The sequence below is a fragment of the Notolabrus celidotus genome, chromosome 7 (assembly GCF_009762535.1).
Source record: "Notolabrus celidotus isolate fNotCel1 chromosome 7, fNotCel1.pri, whole genome shotgun sequence".
NCBI classification, from domain to species: Eukaryota; Metazoa; Chordata; class Actinopteri; order Labriformes; family Labridae; genus Notolabrus; species Notolabrus celidotus.
In genome coordinates, this window is record NC_048278.1 from 38,179,411 (window position 1) to 38,203,821 (window position 24,411).

At 42.1% G+C, this 24,411-nt stretch overlaps 1 protein-coding gene across 1 annotated transcript in view; it reads left to right on the forward strand.

Moving 5' to 3' along the window:
• Positions 1-4,280: 4,280 nt before the first annotated feature.
• Positions 4,281-24,411, forward strand: part of usp34 (ubiquitin specific peptidase 34) — a 51,932-nt gene continuing 31,801 nt past the window's right edge. Inside the window, exons 1-14 of the mRNA XM_034687434.1 lie at positions 4,281-4,294; positions 4,402-4,466; positions 5,150-5,240; positions 9,223-9,778; positions 10,994-11,044; positions 13,670-13,819; positions 14,332-14,399; positions 18,618-18,810; positions 20,148-20,209; positions 20,367-20,448; positions 20,602-20,694; positions 22,255-22,380; positions 22,533-22,662; positions 22,774-22,904. Coding sequence (XP_034543325.1) covers positions 4,281-4,294; positions 4,402-4,466; positions 5,150-5,240; positions 9,223-9,778; positions 10,994-11,044; positions 13,670-13,819; positions 14,332-14,399; positions 18,618-18,810; positions 20,148-20,209; positions 20,367-20,448; positions 20,602-20,694; positions 22,255-22,380; positions 22,533-22,662; positions 22,774-22,904 — 1,812 coding nt within the window. The remainder of the gene's footprint in view (positions 4,295-4,401; positions 4,467-5,149; positions 5,241-9,222; positions 9,779-10,993; positions 11,045-13,669; positions 13,820-14,331; positions 14,400-18,617; positions 18,811-20,147; positions 20,210-20,366; positions 20,449-20,601; positions 20,695-22,254; positions 22,381-22,532; positions 22,663-22,773; positions 22,905-24,411) is intronic.

A 24,411-nucleotide genomic window follows, 5' to 3' on the forward strand; every position in this document is an offset into this window, starting at 1 on the left:
GGAGATCTTGACCCCTTTCGGTGTTTCCTGAGGATGAACCTGAACGCTTTGATTAGCTTTAAATCCAAACCACTCCTCAGAGACCGGTGACCCAGAACCTTACGGAGTCCCTATATGTTGTTTTTGTTCCTTGAATTTGTCACCCATGGCAGAAACAAAGGGCATTATGCTGCGGGTATAAAAGCCCTCTGTCCTCCGGGAAGACTTCCCACAAGATTTTCAGAATCTGGCATCAGGGGAAATACTTCAATCCTGAACGCATGACACGGTTCTACTGCCTTAAACCTTTTCATATGAGACCACAATCAGAGAGAGTCCACGTCTGCTGTTTCAGTCTCTGAAAGAAGGAAAGAAAAAGGAAAGAAGGAAGGAAAGAAAGAAGGAAAGAAAAAAGGATGGAAGGAAGGAACGATAGAAAGAAGGAAGGAAAGGAAGAAGGAAGGAAAGAAAGATAGAGAGAAGGAAGGAAAGAAAGAAGGAAGGAAGGAAAGATAGAAAGACAGAAGGAAGGAAGGAAAGAAAGAATCAATGAAAGTAGGATGGAAGGAAAGAAGGTTAGAAAGAAGGAAGGAAAGAAAGAAGGAAAGAAAGAAGGAAGGATGGAAGGAAGGAACGATAGAAAGAAGGAAGGAAAGGAAGAAGGAAGGAAAGAAAGATAGAGAGAAGGAAGGAAAGAAAGAAGGAAGGAAGGAAAGATAGAAAGAAAGAAGGAAGGAAGGAAAGAAAGAATCAATGACAGTAGGATGGAAGGAAAGAAGGTTAGAAGGAAGGAAGGAAAGAAAGAATCAATGACAGTAGGATGGAAGGAAAGAAGGTTAGAAAGAAGGAAGGAAAGAAAGAAGGAAGGATGGAAGGAAGGAACGATAGAAAGAAGGAAGGAAAGGAAGAAGGAAGGAAAGAAAGATAGAGAGAAGGAAGGAAAGAAAGAAGGAAGGAAGGAAAGATAGAAAGAAAGAAGGAAGGAAAGAAAGAAGGAAGGAAGGAAAGATAGAAAGAAAGAAGGAAGGAAAGAAAGAAGGAAGGATGGAAGGAAGGAACGATAGAAAGAAGGAAGGAAAGGAAGAAGGAAGGAAAGAAAGATAGAGAGAAGGAAGGAAAGAAAGAAGGAAGGAAAGGAAGAAGGAAGGAAAGAAAGATAGAGAGAAGGAAGGAAAGAAAGAAGGAAGGAAGGAAAGAAAGAATCAATGACAGTAGGATGGAAGGAAAGAAGGTTAGAAAGAAGGAAGGAAAGAAAGAAGGAAGGAAGGAAAGAAGGAAGGAAAGAAAGAAGGATGAAAGGAAGGAAAGAAAGAATCAATGAAAGTAGGATGGAAGGAAAGAAGGTTAGAAAGAAGGAAGGAAGGAAAGATAGAAAGAAGGAAGGAAAGAAGGAAGGAAGGAAAGAAAGAAAGAAAAAAGAAAGAAAGAGAATCAATGAAAAAAGGATGGAAGGAAAGAAGGTTAGAAAGAAGGAAGGAAGGAAAGATAGAAAGAAGGAAGGAAGAAAAGGATGAATGACAGACCCCATAAAAGGAATCTACAGCAGAGATCCAGAGGAACCTACGAGACAAGGGAGCTCAGGGCCTCCAGAAAGGTCTAAGAAAAGAGAGAAGAGAGGGAGACCAGAAGAAAGAAAAAGAGGAGAAGAAATGGTGAAGGAAGGACAGAAGGAAAGGAGGGGATAAGACAAGGAGACATAAAGGATGAGACCGTAATCCGAGCGAGTTCAGGTCTGGTGTTTGAGTCTACAATGTAAGTTTGTAAATCCTAAATAAGGAGAGGGTGAAGTCTGACACACGCCTGCCTGCTCGCTCTCTGTCCGCCCGTCTCCCTCTCTTTGTGTGGCGCTCTCGTCAGGCAGTCCATTAAACGGCGTTTAAAGGTCAGCATCATTAATTCTCCATTCTTACGGGAGGCAGCTGAATAAGAACGCCGGACAGCCGCGTCGCTCTGAATGAGTAACGGCTGATGTTTGCTGATGAAGCCCAGCGGGTTGATGTTATCAGACAGATTCTGGATCAGGCTCTGATTCTGTCCTCCGTGAGGCTCCGTCCTGTTGACTCAGGAAAGGGTTTGAGTAAACTGTTGACACAAAGCTGAAAGGAAACCATTGTCTTAACATCAAACCTCAAAACATCCCCCTCAACGAGGACAAAGAAAACATCAAATCTCATCCCTCCGTCGGCCTCGTCACCGTCTCTGATACGAACTGTTGTTATGAAGGGTCGAGACGGGACAGCAGGGCGCCGTCAGCTGTGACAGCTCTGTCTCTAAGACTGGCAGGTCCATGTGCTCCGGCTGTGTGCGACCTCTGACCTCAGATTTGCAGCAGCAGCATGTGTCTGTGTGTTCGGCATGTCAGAGACAGGATCCCTGTTTACAGCAGGGCCCCCCCCTGCTGGGGCGTGTTCAGCTGGTGTGTCCTCACAGCAGGACTGAGCCCCGGGGTTTCCTCGACAGAGAGGACGCTTCTCTGAGGGTGTGTGAAGGATTGCAGGATGTTCTTCTCATGTTTGTAATCAGTGTTTAGAGCCTGATTGGTGATACAAGGAAAGAGTAGGGATGCACCCAAATGAAAATTATTGGCCGAAAACCGAAAAACAGCTTTTAGAGATGATAGTGGGGAGACGGATAGTAGTAGTTGTAGCAGCTGGAGTCTGGACCACGTCCACAGCAGCAGAGATCCAGAGGAACCTACGAGACAAGGGAGCTCAGGGACTCCAGAAAGGTCTAAGAAAAGAGAGAAGAGAGGGAGACCAGAAGAAAGAAAAAGAGGAGAAGAAATGGGGAAGGAAAGACGGAAGGAAAGGAGACAGAAAGGATGAAGAAACATGGAAAGAACAAAGAGAGAAAGAAAGAAAAAAGAAAGGAATGAAAGAAGGAAGGAAGAAAGAAAGAAGGAAAGAGAGAAGTGAAGACAGAAAGAAAGAAAGAAGGAAGAAAGGTCAGAAAGAAAAAGAGAAAGAAAGAACGAAAGAAAGAAGGAATGAAAGAAGGAAAAAGGAATAAAAGAAAGAAGAACAGAAAAGCATCAAAACCCTTGCATCAGAGTGTTAGCATTGCCTATAACTTGGTGTTAGCATTCTTTTAGCATGGCGTTCCCTGGGTTCACAGTTAGCGTGGCGTTCCCTGGGTTCACAGTTAGCATGGCATTCCCTGTTTACAGTTAGCATGGCGTTCCCTGGGGTACACAGTTCACAGTTAGCACGCCGTTCCCTGGGTACACAGTTAGCACGGCGTTCCCTGGGGTACACAGTTAGCATGGCGTTCCCTGGGTACAGTTAGCATGGTGTTCCCTGGGTACAGTTAACATGGCGTTCCCTGGGGTACACAGTTAGCATGGCATTCCCTGGGTACACAGTTATCATGGCGTTCCCTGGGTACAGTTAGCATGGCATTCCCTTGGGTTCACAGTTAGTGTGGCTTTCCCTGGGGTACACAGTTAGCAAGGTGTTCCCTGAGGTACACAGTTAGCACGGCGTTCCCTGGGGTACACAGTTAGCATGGCGTTCCCTGGGCTACACAGTTATCATGGCGTTCCCTGGGTACAGTTAGCACGGCGTTCCCTGGGTACACAGTTAGCATGGCGATCCCTGGGTACAGTTGGCATGGCGTTCCCTGGGGTACACAGTTAGCATGGCGTTCCCTGGGGTACACAGTTAGCATGGCGTTCCCTGGGGTACATAGTTAGCATGGCGTACCCTGGGGTACAGTTGGCATGGCGTTCCCTGGGCTACACAGTTATCATGGCGTTCCCTGGGGTACATAGTTAGCATGGCGTTCCCTGGGGTACACAGTTAGCATGGCGTTCCCTGGGGTACACAGTTAGCATGGCGTACCCTGGGGTACAAAGTTAGCATGGCGTTCCCTGGGGTACAAAGTTAGCATGGCGTTCCCTGGGTACAGTTAGCATGGAGTTCCCTGGGGTACACAGTTCACAGTTAGCACGGCTTTCCCTGGGTACACAGTTATCATGGCATTCCCTGGGTACAGTTAGCATGGCGTTCCCTGGGGTACACAGTTAGCACGGCTTTCCCTGGGTACACAGTTAGCATGGCGTTCCCTGGGGTACACAGTTAGCATGGCGTTCCCTGGCGAACACAGTTAGCATGGCGTTCCCTGGGGTACACAGTTATCATGGCGTTCCCTGGGTACAGTTGGCATGGCGTTCCCTGGGGTACATAGTTAGCATGGCGTTCCCTGGGTACACAGTTAGCATGGCGTTCCCTGGGGTACACAGTTAGCATGGCGTTCCCTGGGGTACACAGTTAGCATGGCGTTCCCTGGGGTACACAGTTAGCATGGCGTTCCCTGGGTACACAGTTAGCATGGCTGACTGGCCCTCAGTCGTCACATTAGTTCTACTTAAATTAATTGCAGCCCTCTCGGGAAGCATCTTGTTCACATATTTCTCATTCCCAGTGTGTCAGCTCTTCCTCACTTCCTTCCGCCAGCTGTCGTCTCTGAAAACCACATTTTGGACGAACGTAATTATTGTGGAGTCACAGCTGGAGCATTCATATTTAAACGCCTCCAGTCTGTCTGAATGTAGCAGCGACTGCTGAGCCGAGCGCTGTGATCACACACTGCAGGAGACGTCCTCCCCCTCATTGTATTTATATCCACAGTAAGCTGCTGCTGCTGCTGCCATAACCTGGATTTAATGTTGGCACCTGTGCGCCTGTTCCCAGACAACTTCATCAAAGCACAGAGACCCCCAAGCTGGGCTGAGATCCCAGAACTCAGGAGTCTGAAGTCTCAGAGGAGCCTGTGCTGGGGTTTTAGAGAGTGAGAGTTACTCCTCGCAGAGCCAGAGAGGTTACCTCTGTTCCTTTATCTTTACCTGACTCACACCTGACTCTCCTGCAGTGGGTACGTCTGATCCGGATCTTTGAAGGTCTATAATAACATGTAGTGAGCAGGTGGCTATGTGCATCAGAATCCTGATAGGGTGAGACAACACTTGCACTAAGAGTAGCGTGATATTGCTGCACATGAAAGTGAACATTTCCATCAGAGGTAATGTGAGATGTTTGATCAGGTTGTTGCTGGTGTTGCATTTCCTGTTTTAACCAATCAGAATCAAGTATTTAACACAGCTGGGTAATAAACGTTCTGATCAGATGTTTGTGGATGTTGTGTGACGTTGTTTCCTCCTCTCTCTCCTCAGTATCGGATGCAGACAGCAGTGAAGGAGGCTTCCAGCTGAAGAAGGAACATGCCCTGCGAGTGCTCGGGTACATCAGCTCCTGGACTCAGAGGTCAGTGCTGCTGAGATTCACTATCTGGTAATGTTGACATGAAAAGACCCCAAGGTTTAGGGTGCTGAGTCGGCCGCTTACTCCAATCCGTCACTGATAGGTTTCTATTCTAGTCAAGGTGTTAACTTCCACTGGATCTTCTCCGTTGTGTTCCAGTGCTCATTTCCTTTCCTTTCCTTAGTGCTTATGTCCTCACCTTTCCTTTCCTTAGCGCTCATTTCCTTTCCTTTCCTTTCCTTTCCTTAGCACTCATTTCCTTTCCTTTCCTAAGGGTCATTTCCTTTCCTCTCCTTACCTTAGCGATCATTTCCTTTCCTCAGCTTTCTTTTCCTTGGCTTCTCTTACCTTAGTGCTTATGTCCTCTCATTTCCTTTCCTTAGCGCTCATTTCCTTTCCTTCCCTTAACGATCATTTCATCTCCTTTCCTTCCCTTAGCAATCATTTCTTTTCCTCAGCTTTCTTTTCCTTGGCTTCTCTTACCTTAGCACTCCTTTCCTCTCCTTTCCTTCCCTTAGCGATCATTTCCTTTCCTTTCCTTAGCGATCATTTCCTTTCCTTTCCTTAGCAATCATTATATTTCCTTTCCTTAGAGATCATTTCCTTTCCTTTCCTTAGCGATCATTTCCTTTCCTCAGCTTTCTTTTCCTTGGCTTTCCTTCTCTTAACCATCATTTCCTCTCCTTTCCTTCCCTTAGCAATCCTTTCCTTTCCTTAGTGCTTATTTTCTCTCCTTTCCTTCCCTTAGCACTCGTGTCCTTTCCTTTCTTTCCCTAAGCGCTCATTTCCTTTCCTTAGCTTTCTTTTCCTTGGCTTCTCTTACCTTAGCACTCTTTCCTCTCCTTTCCTTTCCTTTCCTTTCGTTCCCTTAGCGATCATTTCCTTTCCTCAGCTTTACATTCCTTAGCTTCTTTTTCCTCTCCTTCCCTTGGAGTTCCTTTCCTATCCTTGGCGTTCCTCTCCTTCCCTAAGCTTTCCTTTTCTTTCCCTTAACGCTCATTTCCTTCGCTCATCTTTCCTTCCCTTACGGCCAAATTCCACCAGATCTGTGTCCGGTCTGTGTCTGATCCGTCACAGCACAGGATCTGATCGCTTTCTATTCTAGTCAATGCGTTAACTTCCACTGGATCCACTGGATTTGTGCCGGAGGCCGGAGCACGACGCATCAATCTCAACAGAGCAGATGGAGCGGGACAGGAAGTCAGGTTTCACCAAAACAAAAGTAAAACATCCGGTTAATTTTCAGAATAAAACACTCTGTGTTATCACCAGATCGTATTTCACTTAACTACAACAACAAACCAAAGTCATGATGAGCGGAGCCAGACCTGGAGTCAACAGGTCAGAGGTTTTCAGAGGACCAGAAAGACAACATGGATGAGGAGAGGAGGAGGAGGAGAATCCTTGATTCAGGGATTACAGAAGGGGAAAACCTCGGTCACATGACTCCAGCTGTCCGGAGGTCCTGAAGCCGGACCATAGCGGATTGGAGACGAGGACTATAGCCTCTCACGATTAGTAGCTCTCTTGCTGTAGGGATCCTTTCTGACAGTCTGAGCCTGTCAGGGACCAAACAAGGACTTCTAATGGACATGTTAAGATCCGGTGAATTTGCCGTGAAGATTATGTTGGTCCGGTTGAAGCAGTCAACTGGATTAATTCCCAAACTCTTTGTACCTGTTCATCTTTAAGACCCCCCAAAATATTATAAAGTAGAGCCCAGGCTATAAGATACCAGAATCAGCCCTGATCAAAGTGTTGCACTCGGTTTTTAGTCAACCCCCCTCTGCTCCCCCGTCTCAGCATAGAAACAGGAGGTCTCTGAAAACCAGCAGAAAGGGGAAAATTGAAAATCTAATTTCATAATTTTGGAGAAGCATCTTGAAGTTGATTGAAAGCAGAGAGGAAGTCCTGGAAGAAGGAGCGACTGCAGCCCGTTTGGCTTCGCTCAGATAATCTGATCTGTGGAAATTAAAGAGTCGTTACAAACTTCTTCAGCAGCTTCCTCAAAACTTTAACACACACACTGTGAAGTCATGCTCAGACGAGCCTCTGTGATCTGCTCCACTTTGATACGTAAATATTCCCAGAAACCCAGATTGTGCCGATGTGAAGATTGTGAGTGATGGTTTGTTTAACGTCTGTTTTGATTCATGGAGCTGGAATGTTTCTAGATTTGGTTTCTGAAGGAGACTTGGAAAGAGCTGACCTAAACATTCAAATCCTGCTGACTCATTCTTTAAATGTTGAAGAAGGAAGCCTCGTAGAGCCTCCTGTGCTCTATCTGTTGGTCTGTAACGCTTCTATCTGAGGAGACAGAGAAAAGGGGAAACCAAATCTGTACGTAGGCGTTCTTTGGAAGGAGGGGAAATGAGACGGGGGAAAAACACATCTGTGGTTTTTGTAACAAGAAACTTTAAAGGAGATTTCAAAGTTTTACAATTCAGTCCAAAAATAGAACTTTTCAATTATCAAAAGGTGCTTTTCCACAGCAGGAACTTTCCCCAGGAACTAGGAGTCTTTTGAGGAACTCTGTTTTTTATTAAAGTTATATTTTGGGGTTTTTGTACCTTTTATTTATAGAGGAGAGGACAGTGGAGAGGGAAGGAAACAGGGAGAGAGTGTGGGGGAATGACATGCCTGACAGGGGCTGCAGACTGGGTCCACAACTTCACCATCCGGGCCCAGGAACTCTGTTTTTTTGGTGGCAGGAACCAGGGTCCAAGTTTTATCTTATCTCCTCTCACGTGTTGATTCAGTGAATCCATCTGTGATGAAATATAGCACCATCTAAAACAGACCAGCTGAGTCTCTTCATGCTAACAGGCTAACTGTTGTGTTGCTCATAATGATACCTGCCTGTCCGTCTGCTTCTATGGTGTCATCTGTGATGAATGGCATTCCTCTTTGTGTTACTGCCCTCTACTGGTGTTGATTCATTCATTGCTTTTTCCATGTTTTAACTGCAGGCGCAAAATTTTCACTTTCTTTCGTTTTCTGCTTTTGAAGCACAATTTCAAATTTGACAAAAATTATTTTTTTCGACAAAATTTTTTTTTTTCAATTTTTTTTTTCAAATTTGTTTTGTCAAATTTTTAATTCAACATTTTTTTTGTATTTTTTTTTTCAAATTTTTCTTTTTTTTCAAAAACATTTTTTCACAATTTCTTTTTCAAATTTTTACAAAAACCATTCACAGTCATTGTTTTTTCCATCTGTGATGAAATATAGCACCATCTAAAACCGCGCCAGCTGAGTCTCTTCATGCTAACAAGCTAACTGTTGTGTTGCTCATAATGATACCTGCCTGTCCGTCTGCTTCTATGGTGTCATCTGTGATGAATGGCATTCCTCTTTGTTTTACTGCCCTCTACTGGTCTGGTGGTGTAGTACATTTTCATTATTTTCCCCTCCATACGTCACTGGCCTGATTTACACAATCAACCCGGGACTTCAGCCCGCGGTTGAAATGCAGACAACAATGTGGGCACAGGAACCTTTTAGTTCAGGGGGAAAGTAGTCCTGGGGGCTGAAAGACCCCGGGACTCTTGGTCGAAATGCACCTATTTAGAACAGGTACTTAATTTACACACTGACACCATCTGAGCAGAGAGAGGGGCAGACAGTCAGAGATATTAAATATTTCCTGTAACCTGATGTTATTTGATAATTAACACAGCTAACCTGCCGTCAACGTGATTAGTGACAACTTTTTACATAACTCCACTTACACAAGAACTATTCTGGACTGGCTCTCTCTTTGTCAATAACACGATTTCAGGCACATTTAGTTCCTGAAGAGAGGTTCCTGGGACTAAAAGTTCCTGGTACTACAAGCCTTTGTTTGTCAGTACTCTTCAAAGACCCTGTTGTATAGAAACGTGACATTAGTTTTCATCAGTTGTTCCCGTCTTTAAAAACATTCAGTAACAGTGATTCTGGATTTCCTCATTAACCCTTTGTGTCCTCTGCTTTGTGTCCTCAGACAATGTCTCTGCTGCTTCAAGGAGTACAAGCACCTGGAGGTCTTCAACCAGCTGGTCTACGCCCTCATCAACCTGGTCATCGCTCAGATCAGCAGCCTGAGAGACCGCCTATGTCGAGTCCAGGATCACACCCACAAAGGGGGCACTTCTGGGACTGAGCGGTCTGAATGGCGAGGGGGCGAGGCTGCACCCGGGCCCCTCCCCCAGCCGTCCTCACCTGGCGAGGACGAACCCGTGAATGTAGAAAGAGACTCTGCGGAAGAGGATGCAGACGCCCCGGACTTGAACCAGAATAAGACCCAGGGCCAGGGTCAGGGGGCCAGCCAGACCTCTGAAGCCCAGATGGAAGCACTAGGGCCTGGGGAGAGCAGCAGTGGCTCTGGGGGTGGTGGTGGTGGTGGTGCTGGAGCAAGCAGCAGCAGTGACAGTCAGGACCCGTTCAGCTCCTGGAGCACAGAGGAGAGGGAGAAACTGCTGCTGTGTGCCGCCAAGATTTTCCAGATCCAGTTCCCCCTCTACACGGCCTACAAACACAACACACACCCCACGATAGAGGTGAGGCCACACACACACACTACAACACACACCCCACGATAGAGGTGAGGCCACACACACTCTACAACACACACCCCACGATAGAGGTGAGGCCACACACTACAACACACACCCCACGATAGAGCTGAGGCCACACACACTCTACAACACACACCCCACAATAGAGGTGAGGCCACACACACTCTACAACACACACCCCACGATAGAGGTGAGGCCACACACACACTACAACACACCACGATAGAGGTGAGGCCACACACACTCTACAACACACACCCCACGATAGAGGTGAGGCCACACACACTCTACAACACACACCCCACGATAGAGGTGAGGCCACACACACTCTACAACACACACCCCACGATAGAGGTGAGGCCACACACACTCTACAACACACACCCCACGATAGAGGTGAGGCCACACACACACTACAACACACACCCCACGATAGAGGTGAGGCCACACACACTCTACAACACACACCCCACGATAGAGGTGATGCCACACTCTACAACACACACCCCACGATAGAGGTGAGGCCACACACACTCTACAACACACACCCCACGATAGAGGTGAGGCCACACACACTCTACAACACACACCCCACGATAGAGGTGAGGCCACACACTACAACACACACCCCACGATAGAGGTGAGGCCACACACACTCTACAACACACACCCCACGATAGAGGTGAGGCCACACACACTCTACAACACACAGAGAGAAAACAGAGTGTTCTGATGAGGAATGAAGAAGAGGGTTTTTTAGGCAGACCAGAATCTGATTTCAAAGTGATTTTTTGAGCATAAACTTTAAAGACATGTTTTGGGGACCTCTTAGACCAATATATGTTGATGAAAAAAGCGTGATATGTCACCTTTAAACAAATTTGAGATTTTTTTTTTTCTAATTTATATTTATTACCACATAAAAACACAAAAGTACAGAAAACTGGTACCGTTGAGTACCGGTACTGATTCCCAGGTACCGGGTATCTGTACCGTATCGGTTCAAATCTGAAAGGTCCCCATCCCTAATCGTGATGGTATCATATCGCGAGGGACCTGGTGATACCCAGCCCTAGTTTCCTGTGTTTCTGCAGCCAGCCTCAAGTGGATTCTCGATGAACTGCAGTTTATAACACTTCCACATGGGCTTCATCGTTTGAAATATCCTCAAATAACAATCTGTCTCTTTTATTTCAGGACATATCTGCTCATGAGAGCAACATCCTCGGCTCCTTCTGCGACATGAACGTAAGCAACCTACTTTATTCTGTCTGTTCTTATTTCAACGTTTGTTCGAATGTTCATCACCTGTAATCTCACAGGCAGAAAGCTCTGATTCTGAAAAGCACATTTCATAGTTTCATTGTTCAGATTGTTCTGCGTGAGTTCTGTTCGGCTGACTATTGTTCACATTTCCTGTCCTCGGTGAACGCACTTCAAACGGACGCCCACGTTTTCTTACAGCATGCCGAGTCCGCAGTAGCAGGACTTCATCGGCCCGTGCTCCTGAACCTGCTCTTTGTATCCTGAGATGAAAACTTCCAGAGATCACAATCCGTTGAGTGAAGTTGTTTTTAAAGGAATGCAGCACCTCTGAACCGTTAAACGGACTCATGAGGATTTTGTGATTTGTAGATTAGGGCCCGTATATACGAGGAGGTAGTAAAAGAGGACTGCAGGGGGAGTTATGCTTTTTAATGGATATGGTTTGGATTCCTGCAGATGTAGTCAGTGTCCCCCTGAGAGCCGTAATGTGTCCCCTGATGATCTGCGGGCTCGATGAATTTTACCTTCCTGCTGTAATAAAGTTTTCATGGAGCTCGGGGGTTTCTGGAGGGATTTAAGAGCAGGCTGTGTGAAAGTGGAGAAAACAATTGAGCGGGGGAGAAAAACTTCCAGGTCTCTCCTCACTGATGATTAAGAGCAAACTTGAGCTTATGAATGTGTTCAGGCCTGGACCCTCATTATGCTTCCTGTTACATGGCGAAACACCCAACTTTGAGGTTTCACCAGACCTGCACCCATTAATAAAACAAAAATATTTTAATATTTTTTCATCATTTATGTCTCTTCATGCTGTTTAAGTGCTTTTTTTCCCCCAAGTTATATTTTTGGGGCATGTTCACATTTTAATGGATAGGGCAGCTGAAGAGGGACAGGAAATGTAGGGAGTAGAGAGTGGGGGAGGACATGCATGGTCGAGGCTGGAATCAAATTTTAGACCTCTGTGACGAGGTCTATAGCCCTGTTTAAAGCTGGGGTTGGCAGTTTCGGAAAACTAGCATGAATTTGAATGTAGCATGTCCTCATGACTCCGTCTAACCCCTCCCCTCCTCCTTCGGAGCTCCTCCAAAACGACGCCCCCCCGCTCACATGCACGAGCGCCGCTGACTTGCGACCATATGATGGTGACTGATTCAAAACCGGTCCTCACCAAAACATTCTCATAGTGAAAGTTAAAAACACAAACAAACATGGCTGCTGTTAGCACTCACAACTGTCATGCTAGCATTATCCAGCTGTCCTGGTGACACGATATCAGGAGAAAAGTATTAACACATATATAACACTGTAACAGCTCTACTGTTTGTTAAACCTGTTCAGTGTAGATGTTCTTAATTCCTACAGTGTTGACGGTCAGTGAAGGCATCAGGAGAGGTGTAGAGTGTGTGAGCGGGAGAGAGGAGAGACAAGAGGAGAAGTTCTTCATTCATTCAAACATTGATTGTTGTTTTGTTGGTTGGCGTGGTAACGGCCGACAGTGACCGGTTATTAAAGGTCAACGTGTTCACCAATCGGCTCGTCATCACTACAGAGTCCGGACGGACGCTACAGAACATCTACATTTCTGTAGGACTTACTGAATGTCATTCATTCTTCTGCTTGTTGGTGAGAGCTTTTTAGACTCTGATCCGGACTACAGTCCTGAGCAAAGACCCTCATCTGGTCATAGGGGACAGGCCTGAGGTGGAGCGAGAGGGGCAGTCAGTAGAGTCAGGGGAAGCAGAGGCAGGAGACGGGGACTCAGAGTGCACGCTGTGGAAATGTACGCTCTGCAGGAGGAGGACAGAACAGCAGGACGGAATTTGAATGGTTTAAAATTTTGGCACCCAAAAAAGGCTGATTGGTTGGTGTTTTCCAAGGTTTACTCCGGCTGTAGATAGCAGCTTTTCTTCGCTCTTTTTTAAGAACACATCATGTAATGATTACCATCAGGACATAAAGATCATTTTAACCAGTATAACAAAAAGTGTATCTAAATCTGAACACCAACCCCAGCTTTAAGGGACACGCTCGTAGACCGCTAGGCCGACAGCGCCCTGTATAAGCGTTTTTATGGGAATAATCATGGAATAGATGCCAATAATTATCGGATAGTATTTTGGCTTGAAATGCCCATCCCTAATTTTTGCAAACCTTAGAGGGCGATATGGAGCTTATTCTTTTAGGTGTCGTACATGAAACCCAAAGATTATCAAATTTTCCACCAGGACTGATGACGTTGTGAAAAAAAGCGGAGTTTCAGACATTGTAAGGGCCTTCAATTAGTGAAAATAATCAATTAGGCCTCCATACCAGTCTGTGCTCGGGCCTTAATAACTGGTGCTACAATTTCTACTTGAAATACTCTGAACTCATGTAGCTAGAATCTATTCGGGAGGGAAGTAGGCAGGAGGGAGGAGGTAGGTTTTATGAACAGGTAGAGCTGGGTGTCGTCTGCAAAGCAATGGAAGTGGATGTCAAATTTGTGGAAGGTATTGCAGAGAGGAAGAGAAATGATAAAGAAAAGGGGCCCCAGGACAGAACCCTGGAGAACACCCGGAGTCACTCTTTGTTTCGTGACTCTTAAAGTTGTTCCCTCTCGTCTTCTAGGACGTGGAGGTTCCTCTACACCTGCTGCGTTACGTCTGTCTGTTCTGCGGGAAGCACGGTCTCTCTCTGATGAAGGAGTGCTTCGAGTTGGGCACACCTGAGAGCCTCCCCTTCCCCATCGCCCACGCCTTCATCACCATCGTCTCCAACGTGAGTCTGCTAACCCGAACACTGCCTGGTGTTTCTAAAGCTTAGAAATCAATGAATCAAACCTAAATGGAGATTAAGATTTCAACTTTTGATAGTTAGGCTTCTGTTTTATTTTCTAATGTATTATAATACCTTTCTAATGTTCAGTTTGTGTTTAAAATGTTAAGTTTTTGTTAATAAAGTTATAATTTGAAGTAAATTTAGATGTTTTGCATCATCCTGACCAGTTTATACTTAAATTGTGTGAATAAAATATGAGCTTTTATTGGAGAACCTTCCTGTATTTGACTTTAATTTCATTTTTTAAAATTGTTTTTGAAATTATAGGTGTTGGGTTTTGCATCCTGTAGACAGCTTTTGAAAAAAAACTTTATAAATAAAGGTTAATATTGATATAATCTTGATAAATTGAGTTATTTGTAGTTTTAAAGACATCAAATGGAGCTTATTCTGTGTTTCTGTGTATTGTTGGGGGTTAAATGTTAAATAAAGGTTTTTGTTTCTGCCCACAGATCCGAATATGGTTGCACATCCCTGCCGTCATGCAGCACATCATACCGTTCCGCACCTATGTAATACGGTCAGTGAACTACGAGTCATTATTTTATATAGATCAAACATTTACACTGAGACACAAGTCTGCTTGATGCTGTGTCACTAAAGAACATCAGCGTTTAGATTTCCTGACTTCCCTGAACGCAGCATCAGAAATGATGGATCCCACCTCCATTCAACAAACAAACATTGTAGACGTAGTTTTCTTCTCCTCTTGAGGACAGACCTGACAAAGCTTTTTACTTTCAGCTACAACTAACCTGTAATTACAGATTCTGATTCAGAGACATGTTGAATCTGGATCTCAGGGTCTGGGTTTTAGTCCGAAAGGGGTTCTGGTCTCTGTCTGTAGTCTGAGTAGTATCCACCAATCAGGTGTCAGCAGGAGAAACAGTCTGTATGGAGAGCAACAGCAGGTGTTCTAGAATTCTGACAACATTGAAAGACAGAATTCTGACATCATCAAAGACAGGATTCCGGAATTCTGTCGTCAATGATGTCAGAATTCTCTTTTTGATGATGTCAGAGTTCTGTCTTTGATGATGTCAGAATTCTGTCTTTGATGATGTCAGAATTCTGTCTTTGACGATGTCAGAGTTCTGTCTTTGACGATGTCAGAGTTCTGTCTTTGACGATGTCAGAATTCTGTCTTTGATGATGTCAGAATTCTGTCTTTGATGATGTCAGAGTTCTGTCTTTGATGTCAGAGTTCTGTCTTTGAAGATGTCAGAGTTCTGTCTTTGATGATGTCAGAGTTCTGTCTTTGATGATGTCAGAGTTCTGTCTTTGATGATGTCAGAGTTCTGTCTTTGATGATGTCAGAATTCTGTCTTTGATGATGTCAGAGTTCTGTCTTTGACGATGTCAGAGTTCTGTCTTTGATGATGTCAGAGTTCTGTCTTTGATGATGTCAGAGTTCTGTCTTTGATGATGTCAGAGTTCTGTCTTTGATGATGTAAGAATTCTGTCTTTGATGATGTCAGAATTCTGTCTTTGATGATGTCAGAGTTCTGTCTTTGATGATGTCAGAATTCTAGAACAAATGGAACATTCCGTGAAGAAGGTCAGAGCTAAAGAAGGAGAAACAGTCTGTATGGAGAGCAAGAGCATAAAGAACACAATCCAGCGTGATGTCATCCTGGCTCCCATCGTTAGTAATCCGAGGAGGATTTCTTTCTCTCTATAATAAAGATGAGTTGTTATTTTTGACCATTCGAATAATCGTTTGAGGCAATAATAGAATATCTTGATCGTATCGTACGTGTAGCATATCTACGACAACAAGTCTTTAAAAACATGTCGTACTTTTGAGTTTTCTTTAAAGACAGCAGAAATAGGAGAAACGCAGAAGAGCAGACGTTCCTACACTTCCTCATTAATGAGATAAACAACAGTCATGAATCCTCTGTCTCTTGACTCAAAGTCAAAGTGAGAGCGTGTTCCTGGAGTGACTCTGAGCTCCTGCGCTCTGCCTCAGCTCCATCTCACTCTCTGATTTGTGAATAAGTACAGCTGCCATTTTGTTGAGCACCTTGCCTCCCTGATGTCTCAGCATCCGACATCTCGTCCTCTCAGACCACGCTGACAGAGACGCAACTTCTGCAGAGGAGAGGAGGAGACTTTATGATTCATACATATTAACACTGTAGATGTCTGTGTGTCTGTGATGTTTGAGGCAGACTGATTCTGAAACCTGAAGTGTTCTCTCACTCAGGTGCTCGGTTACGTTTTCATCTCCCTCAGTCTGAGCCGTCAGAGTCGGACGTGATTGATTTCGTCTCCTGCCTCTCTCTCTGTCTCTCTCTCTCCCTCCCTCCCTCTCCCTCTCTCTTCCCTCCCTCCCTCTCTCCCTCTCTCCCTCTCTCCCTCTCTCTCTGTCTCTGTCTCTCTCTCTCTGTCTCTCTCTCTCTCTCTCTCTCCCTCCCTCTCTCTCCCTCTCTCTCTCCCTCCCTCTCTCTCCCTCTCTCTCTCTCTCTCTCTCTCTCTCTCTCTCTCTCTCTCTCTCTCTCTCTCTCTCTCTCTCTCTCTCTGTCTCTCCCTCTCTCTCTGCACCTCGCTCATTCGCGCTCTCCTCCACAAATACCTAAGTGCCTCACATGTGTTGCTAGGAAGAGCTTCTGTCGCCATGGCAACAGTTGCCAGGCCTCCAGCGAAAAAACCTCTCCTCACATGACCCCGAGAAGAAGCGAGCGCGGTCACGTGACGCAGGCAGGCTGATGCTCTGCTGCACTCTAATCTAATGATGCTGCCCACACTGACGGCGATCAGAGGGTCACTCATTCCATTCATCAATGTTCTTTGTTTCCACGGGAACCCTGAGACAAGGATAATCCTGCTTATAAAGGAATGTTCACTCAAATGTTAAAAAAAAATTCAGCTCTTTTTTTCAGAATTAATGAGATAATTATCTAGTGATTATGAGAAAAGTAATTTCTAATTAAAAAGATAATGTGCTTTATTTTTCTGACTCAACAAGATAAATATCTCAGAATTAGAGAAAATTTATTTTATGTAAAAAAACAATTTTTTTTTAAAAGCTTTGTTTTTTTGTTATTACTGAGCTGTTTTTTTTTAATTAACAAGAAAAATATTTTGTAATAAGGGAAAAAATATTTAATGTAAAAAGAAATGCTATTTTTTTCCGAATTAACAAGATAATTTTTTTGGAATTACGAGAAAAGATATTTAAAAAGAAAAGAAAATAAGCTTTGTTTTTTTGGAATTAATGAGGTAATTTTCACGCAAATTCAAGGAAACATTAAAATTATTAAAAAAAATTAATTAAAAAAAAAAATGCTTTTTTTTTCTGAATTAACAAGATAACTGTTTTGGAATTACGAGAAAAAATATTTAAAAAGGAAAAAAAAAAGAAAGCTTTGTTTTTTGGCATAATGAGGTAGTTATCTTGCAAATTCAAGAAAATATTATATATATATATATATATATATATTATTTTGAATAATAATAAAGATTAGCTCTGTTGTTTCCAAATTACTACAAAAGTTGTTTTTTTTTAAAAATACTCTGTTTTTCTGAATTAACAAAATAATTGTTTTTTTGAGTTACGAGAAAATGTATTCAAAATATTAAAAAAAATTGGCTGTTTTTTTTTTATTAATGAGGTCATTATCTCGGAAATTTGAGAAGTTATTTTGAATAATAAAAGAAGATACGCTTTGTTTTTCCAAAGAGAAAAGTTATTACAAAAATAATATATCAACTCCTTTTTCTGAATTAATGAAAATTATTATCTCAGAATTTATGAGAAAATAGTTTTATATAAAAGATTAGATCAGTTTTTCTGATTTAACGAGATTATTGTCTCTGAAATACAAGAAATGTTATTTTAAATAAATATAAAAAAATATCTGTGTTTTCTGATTACAAGGTTACTATTTTGGAATTATGAGAAAAGTTATTTTAAAAAAATTAGCTCTGTTTTTCTGAATTAAATTAGCTTCTTTCATTTTTAAAATTACCATAAGATATGCAGGATTTTGTGATTTGATGTTTTATTTAAAATCTCATTAAGATGAACCAGGCTTTGTTTATTTGCATACAGAGCGAAGGGTCCACTGATCCTACATGTCTCTCAGCGGGGCTTCATGATCCAGATTCAGACAGATTTAACAGTGAAGTCCTCGTCATGGAGAGGACCTCTGTCCCTCACACTCTCCTGATTGTTGGAGTGCATTGTGGAGGAAAATGCTCTTTGTCATCCGTCTCTCAGGACTCTAAAGGGCAGCACACACCAGAGGCAAACTGCCAACACGCTAAAAATACACGAGCCCTCTTCTTTTGACCACGAGGTTGAGAGTTTGGGGGATCAGCGACAGCGTGGAGTCAGAGCAGAGAAACACTACAAAGTGGCCTGGCGTTAGATCTGGGGATGTTTTCCTTGTTTCAGCTCCGTGCAGGTTCAGAGTGTTGAATCAGAGGCAGAGAATCCCTCTGATTGGCTGCTACTTCAATAACTTTTCATAGAAGTAATAATCCTGATTTGATTTTTCACATCTGTGATTCTAAAAACTCATGCAGCTTGTTTTGTTCTGTAAGCAGATTTTGTAAATGTTTATTGGCCTCAGTCCAGTCAAGGACTTTCTCTTAGAATCCCTCTTGGGTCAAAGACGGATTGTGGCGTCGTTCCTGCCAAAACAAAATGTAGTGTAAACATGAAAGCAGGAACAAAAACTCCACCTTTTTTAAAAACTGAGCGCATGAAACCCTCGGCTGTGTCTTGCAGGTATCTGTGTAAGCTGTCGGACCAGGAGCTGCGGCAGAGCGCGGCACGAAACATGGCCGACCTGATGTGGAGCACGGTGAAGGAGCCGCTGGACAGCGCGCTGTGCTTCGACAAGGAGAGCCTGGACCTCGCCTTCAAATACTTCATGTCCCCCACGCTCACCATGAGGCTGGCAGGACTCAGCCAAATCACAGTGAGTCCAGATATCACTCACACACGGCTAACTGAGACTCTTCAGGTGCTTTTCAACCGCAGGAACTCTCCCCAGGAACTTTTAGATCGATGATTCCTCAGATCAGATTCATACAGTAGAACTAAAAATGAATGACAGAAGCTAACTACAACATGAGCACACAGAGAGCCTGGAGTCCAGACTTTAGGTGCATTTTGACCAATAGTTCCAGGGTCTTTTAGCCCCCAGATATACAGCACCGTTAATACAACTCAAATACAACCCAAAGATCTTACAGCGATTAAAAACAAGAAGCAGAAATAAAATAATGGAAAGAAAAATTAAGAAACAAAAATAGATTTTAAATTAGAGACAAATGCACACTGAAAACAATACAATATGTTTAATTAGAATAAGTAAACGCATAAAATTAACATTTAGAATATAGATAGTTAAAATGAATACATTAAAAAAAGGTAAAGGTAAGAGTTGAAAATAAAATTAACAAAAAAAAAAAAAAAATTCCAAATTAACAAGATAATTGTTTTGGAATTGCAAGAAAAGTTAATTGAAATAAAAAAAAACAAGCTGAGTTTTTTTTAATTAACGAGGTAATTATCTCAGGAATTCAAGAAAAGTTATTTTGAATAATAATAAAGATTAGTTATGTTTTTTCCAAATTACTTGAAATTTCTTTTTTTTTAATTGCTCTGTTTTTCTGAGTCAATAAAATAATTATGTAGGAATTACAAGAAAAGTTATTTAAAAAATAAAAGATTAGCTCTATTTATTTGAAGTGATGCAAATTATTATCTCAGAATATTTGAGTAAATTGTTATTTTTCTGAAACTCAGATTTGTTTTTTTTTCTTCATTTTGACTTTAATCTGTGAATTCTAACTCTTTCTCAGAATCCTGAATTTTTAGAATTTTGAGATTATTTCTTAGAATTCTGAGATTAAAGTCAGAATTCTGATTTCATTCTTAGAATTCCGACGTTAATCCCAGAGTTCTAAAAAATAGATCAGCATCTGATTTTAAAGCCGTAGCGTTCGCTCCCCTTTAGTCTGAAGTGGTTCAGTTTTGCAGCATTCGACCTCAAGTAACCCCTGTACCATGAGAAGTTTGACTGACTCTGAGGTCACCTAAAGTAGGCAGTAAAGAGGCACACTGGTGGGTGGGAGGAGTGCGTGGCACTGTGAAGACAGCAACACCTGCGAAATATTAGATTACATTAACTCTGTAAATGAATATGTTTGTATTTTGGATGAGATAAAAAGGGGACATTCTATATTTTGGGGGCTTCAGAGAAATAACTTGTTCTTTCTCATCCTGGAATATTTGTGTCTGTTTCCTCAGAACCAACTCCACACCTTCAACGACGTCTGCAACAACGAGTCCCTGGTGTCAGACACAGAGACGTGAGTTTAAAGGACCTGGAGATGAATCTGTGTAGAGCCCGTGCTCTTGAGTCTACTCTTCATAATCAGTGATATGATGACATTTAATCAACATGCACTGAAGCAGCTCTTAGATGCTCCGGCTCACACACGTCTATGACTGTCTTTGTTTCTGCAGATCCATAGCGAAGGAGCTCGCTGATTGGCTGATCCACAACAACGTGGTCGAGCACATTTTTGGACCAAATTTGCACATAGAGGTGAGAACCTTAATTTAGTAACATGAACGTGTGTAAACACGCTCAGGGTTTGCTTAACTCTGACATTCTGTTTACAGGTCATTTAACGTTCTCCCTCCACAGCCAGTCTAAACTGTGTGAGTGTGTGTGTGTGTGTGTGTGTTTGTTTTCCAGATCATTAAACAGTGCCAAGTGATCCTGAACTTCTTGGCTGCAGAGGGCCGACTCAGCACGCAGCATGTGGACTGTATCTGGGCTGCAGCTCAGGTGAGAAACGACACATTTCCCCCTGACTGTGCACAGCTTTGTTCCGCTCCATTTATCAGTTACAGGGAAACGATCTGTGAGCAGTCAGGCTTTGTCTGCCTGAATGTAGAATATTTAAAACACTTGTACATTAATAATGTACCTTTTGCTATTTAAAGTAATTTGGGATGTTCTGCATGTGTGGAAAAAGAAGTGAGGACGTATTAAACTCTCTCCCATCACCAACACATTTCAGTAACTTAGTGTAGATGTGTCCTGACACCTCTCTCCTTAAACAGCTTGTTGTTGTTTTAAACATCATGTTTGTTTTTATTGTTTTATTATTATTGACAGAACATTTGTTGACCACATGAATTATCGTTGAGTATGAAACAGGAAGTTACTCACATGCAGCCATTCAGAAGGATGAATTTATAAAGGCAAAGAAATCTGTGCAGGTGATTTACGAGAGACCATAAGGGCCAATTAAAGGAATGTTTTTGGGAGGTTAAGATAGAAAGAAAACACTTGACATTAATCTTAGAATTCTAGAATTCTGACTTTCGTACCAAAATTCTAGAATCCTATCATCTCAGAGTTGTAGAATATTTACTTACATCCCAAAATTCTAGAATCCTTTCATCTCAGAATAGAATTCTAGAATCCTTCCATCTCAGAATAGAATTCTAGAATCCTTTCATCTCAGAATAGAATTCTAGAATCCTTCCATCTCAGAATAGAATTCTAGAATCCTTCCATCTCAGAATAGAATTCTAGAATCCTTTCATCTCAGAATTCTAGAATCCTTTCATCTCTGAATTCTAGAATCCTTTCATCTCAGAATAGAATTCTAGAATCCTTTCATCTCTGAATTCTACAATCCTTTCATCTCTGAATTCTAGAATCCTTTCATCTCTGAATTCTAGAATCCTTTCATCTCAGAATAGAATTCTAGAATCCTTTCATCTCAGAATTCTAGAATCCTTTCATCTCTGAATTCTAGAATCCTTTCATCTCAGAATAGAATTCTAGAATCCTTTCATCTCTGAATTCTAGAATCCTTTCATCTCTGAATTCTAGAATCCTTTCATCTCTGAATTCTAGAATCCTTTCATCTCAGAATAGAATTCTAGAATCCTTTCATCTCAGAATTCTAGAATCCTTTCATCTTAGAATTCTAGAATTCTGACCTTTATCTCAGAATTCTAATGACAAGCGTCAGAATTCTGACTTTCATCTCAAAATGTTACAATCATTTCATCCCAGAGTTCTAGAATCCTTTCATCTCAGAATTCTAGAATCCTTTCATCTCTGAATTCTGCAGACAAACATCAGAATTCTGACTTAAAGTAAATACAAAATAAATGTCAGATTAGATTTTATTTTTCAGTGGCCCTTCCCCTCTTTCGTATTGATTACACTGTTAACTCTATCAATAAGTCTAGAAAACATAAACCAGATATATTTTCAACATTGAGACTAAAAGTGTTCTCTCTCATGTTGTGGAGTATAATAAAATATTTCTGTCCTCCTCCTCTCGTAATGTGAAATGTAACTCTGCTCCTCTGTTTGTTCTCGTAGCTGAAACACTGCAGCCGATACATCCACGACCTTTTCCCCTCACTTATCAAGAACCTGGACCCAGTGCCTCTCCGACACGTCCTCAACCTGGTGTCAGGCCTGCACCCGAGCGCACACACCGAGCAGGTACACACATACACACACACACACACACACACACACACACACACAGAAACATCTCAAAAACATGCCGTGTGATTTTAACAAGGCTGCTGTATCTTCAGAGTGTGGATGGTTTTTATTATAAAGGTGTGCTCATTCGTCTGTGTCCTCCTCAGACGCTGTACCTGGCCTCCATGCTGATTAAAGCTCTGTGGAATAACGCCCTGGCAGCGAAGGCCCAGCTCTCCAAACAGAGCTCCTTCGCCTCGCTGCTCAACACTAACATCCCCATGGGAAACAAGAAAGGTCAGTGCGGACTCACCTGGAGCTCCAGGAAATCAAGAAAGATGAATGTCTTTCTTCTTAGTTTGTGGGTCTGGTTCCTGGTTCTCAGTCCGTCTCCTCGTCTGCTCTCAGGTTCACCGGCTGCCAGTCCTGACAGCAGCGACAACAGTGACACTCAACACAGCGGGGGCAGCGACATGGAGATGGACGACCAGATGATGACGGGCAGCAAGAGGGGCCAGCAGAGGCTGTCGGACACAGAGGTACACACTGATACTGACTCCCGGCTGTGTCACTGATGCTCTTTGAATTTCAGAGTTACACTCAGATGATATTTGTCCGTCCTGTGGATTCACACAGGAAGTTTAAACACTGTTAGAAAATTCAACAATTAAACGGGCAGTGAGTTAAAAAATATGGAGGGTGTACGTGAGAATCGCCCATCTCACAATATATGATACGATACGATACATTACAACACCACACAATATATATTACTATACAATATGATTTGATACGATACTTTACGTTGCAAAACTTTGTTGCGGTACGATGCAATATGATATGATACGATAGGATATGTTAGGGTGGCATACAATACGATAATTCAAGATTGCAATACTTTACGATGCAATACTTTACGATGCAATACTTTACGATGTAATACTTTACGATGTAATACTTTACAATGTAATACTTTACGATGCAATACTTTACGATGTAATACTTTACAATGTAATACTTTACGATGCAATACTTTACAATGTAATACTTTACGATGTAATACTTTACGATGTAATACTTTACGATGCAATACTTTACAATGTAATACTTTACGATGTAATACTTTACGATGCAATACTTTACAATGTAATACTTTACGATGCAATACTTTACGATGTAATACTTAATGATGCAATACTTTACGATGCAATTCTTTACGATGCAATACTTAATGATGCAAAATTTAACGATGCAATACTTTACGATGCAATACTTAATGATGCAATACTTTACGATGCAATTCTTTACGATGCAATACTTAATGATGCAATACTTTACGATGCAATACTTAATGATGCAATTCTTTACCATGCAATACTTTACGATGCAATCCTTTACGATGTAATACTTAATGATGTAATACTTTACGATGCAATACTTTACGATGCAATACTTAATGATGCAATACTTTACGATGCAATTCTTCATGATGCAATACTGTACGATGCAATACTTAATGATGCAATACTTTACGATGCAATACTTAATGATGCAATACTTTACGATGCAATTCTTTACGATGCAATACTTAATGATGCAATACTTTACGATGCAATTCTTTACGATGCAATACTTAATGATGCAATACTTTACGATGCAATTCTTCATGATGCAATACTGTACGATGCAATACTTAATGATGCAATACTTTACGATGCAATACTTAATGATGCAATACTTTACGATGCAATTCTTTAAGATGCAATACTTAATGATGCAATACTTTACGATGCAATACTTAATGATGCAATACTTTACGATGCAATACTTAATGATGCAATACTTTACGATGCAATACTTTAGGATGCAATACTTAATGATGCAATACTTGTTTTGATAATTGTGATACATAATGTTACGAAACGATACATTATGATTAGATACGATGTGATACGATACAATATGATATAATACGATACGTTATAATATGATATAAATACGATACAACATGCTACGTAACAATATTATAGGATACGATATAATATT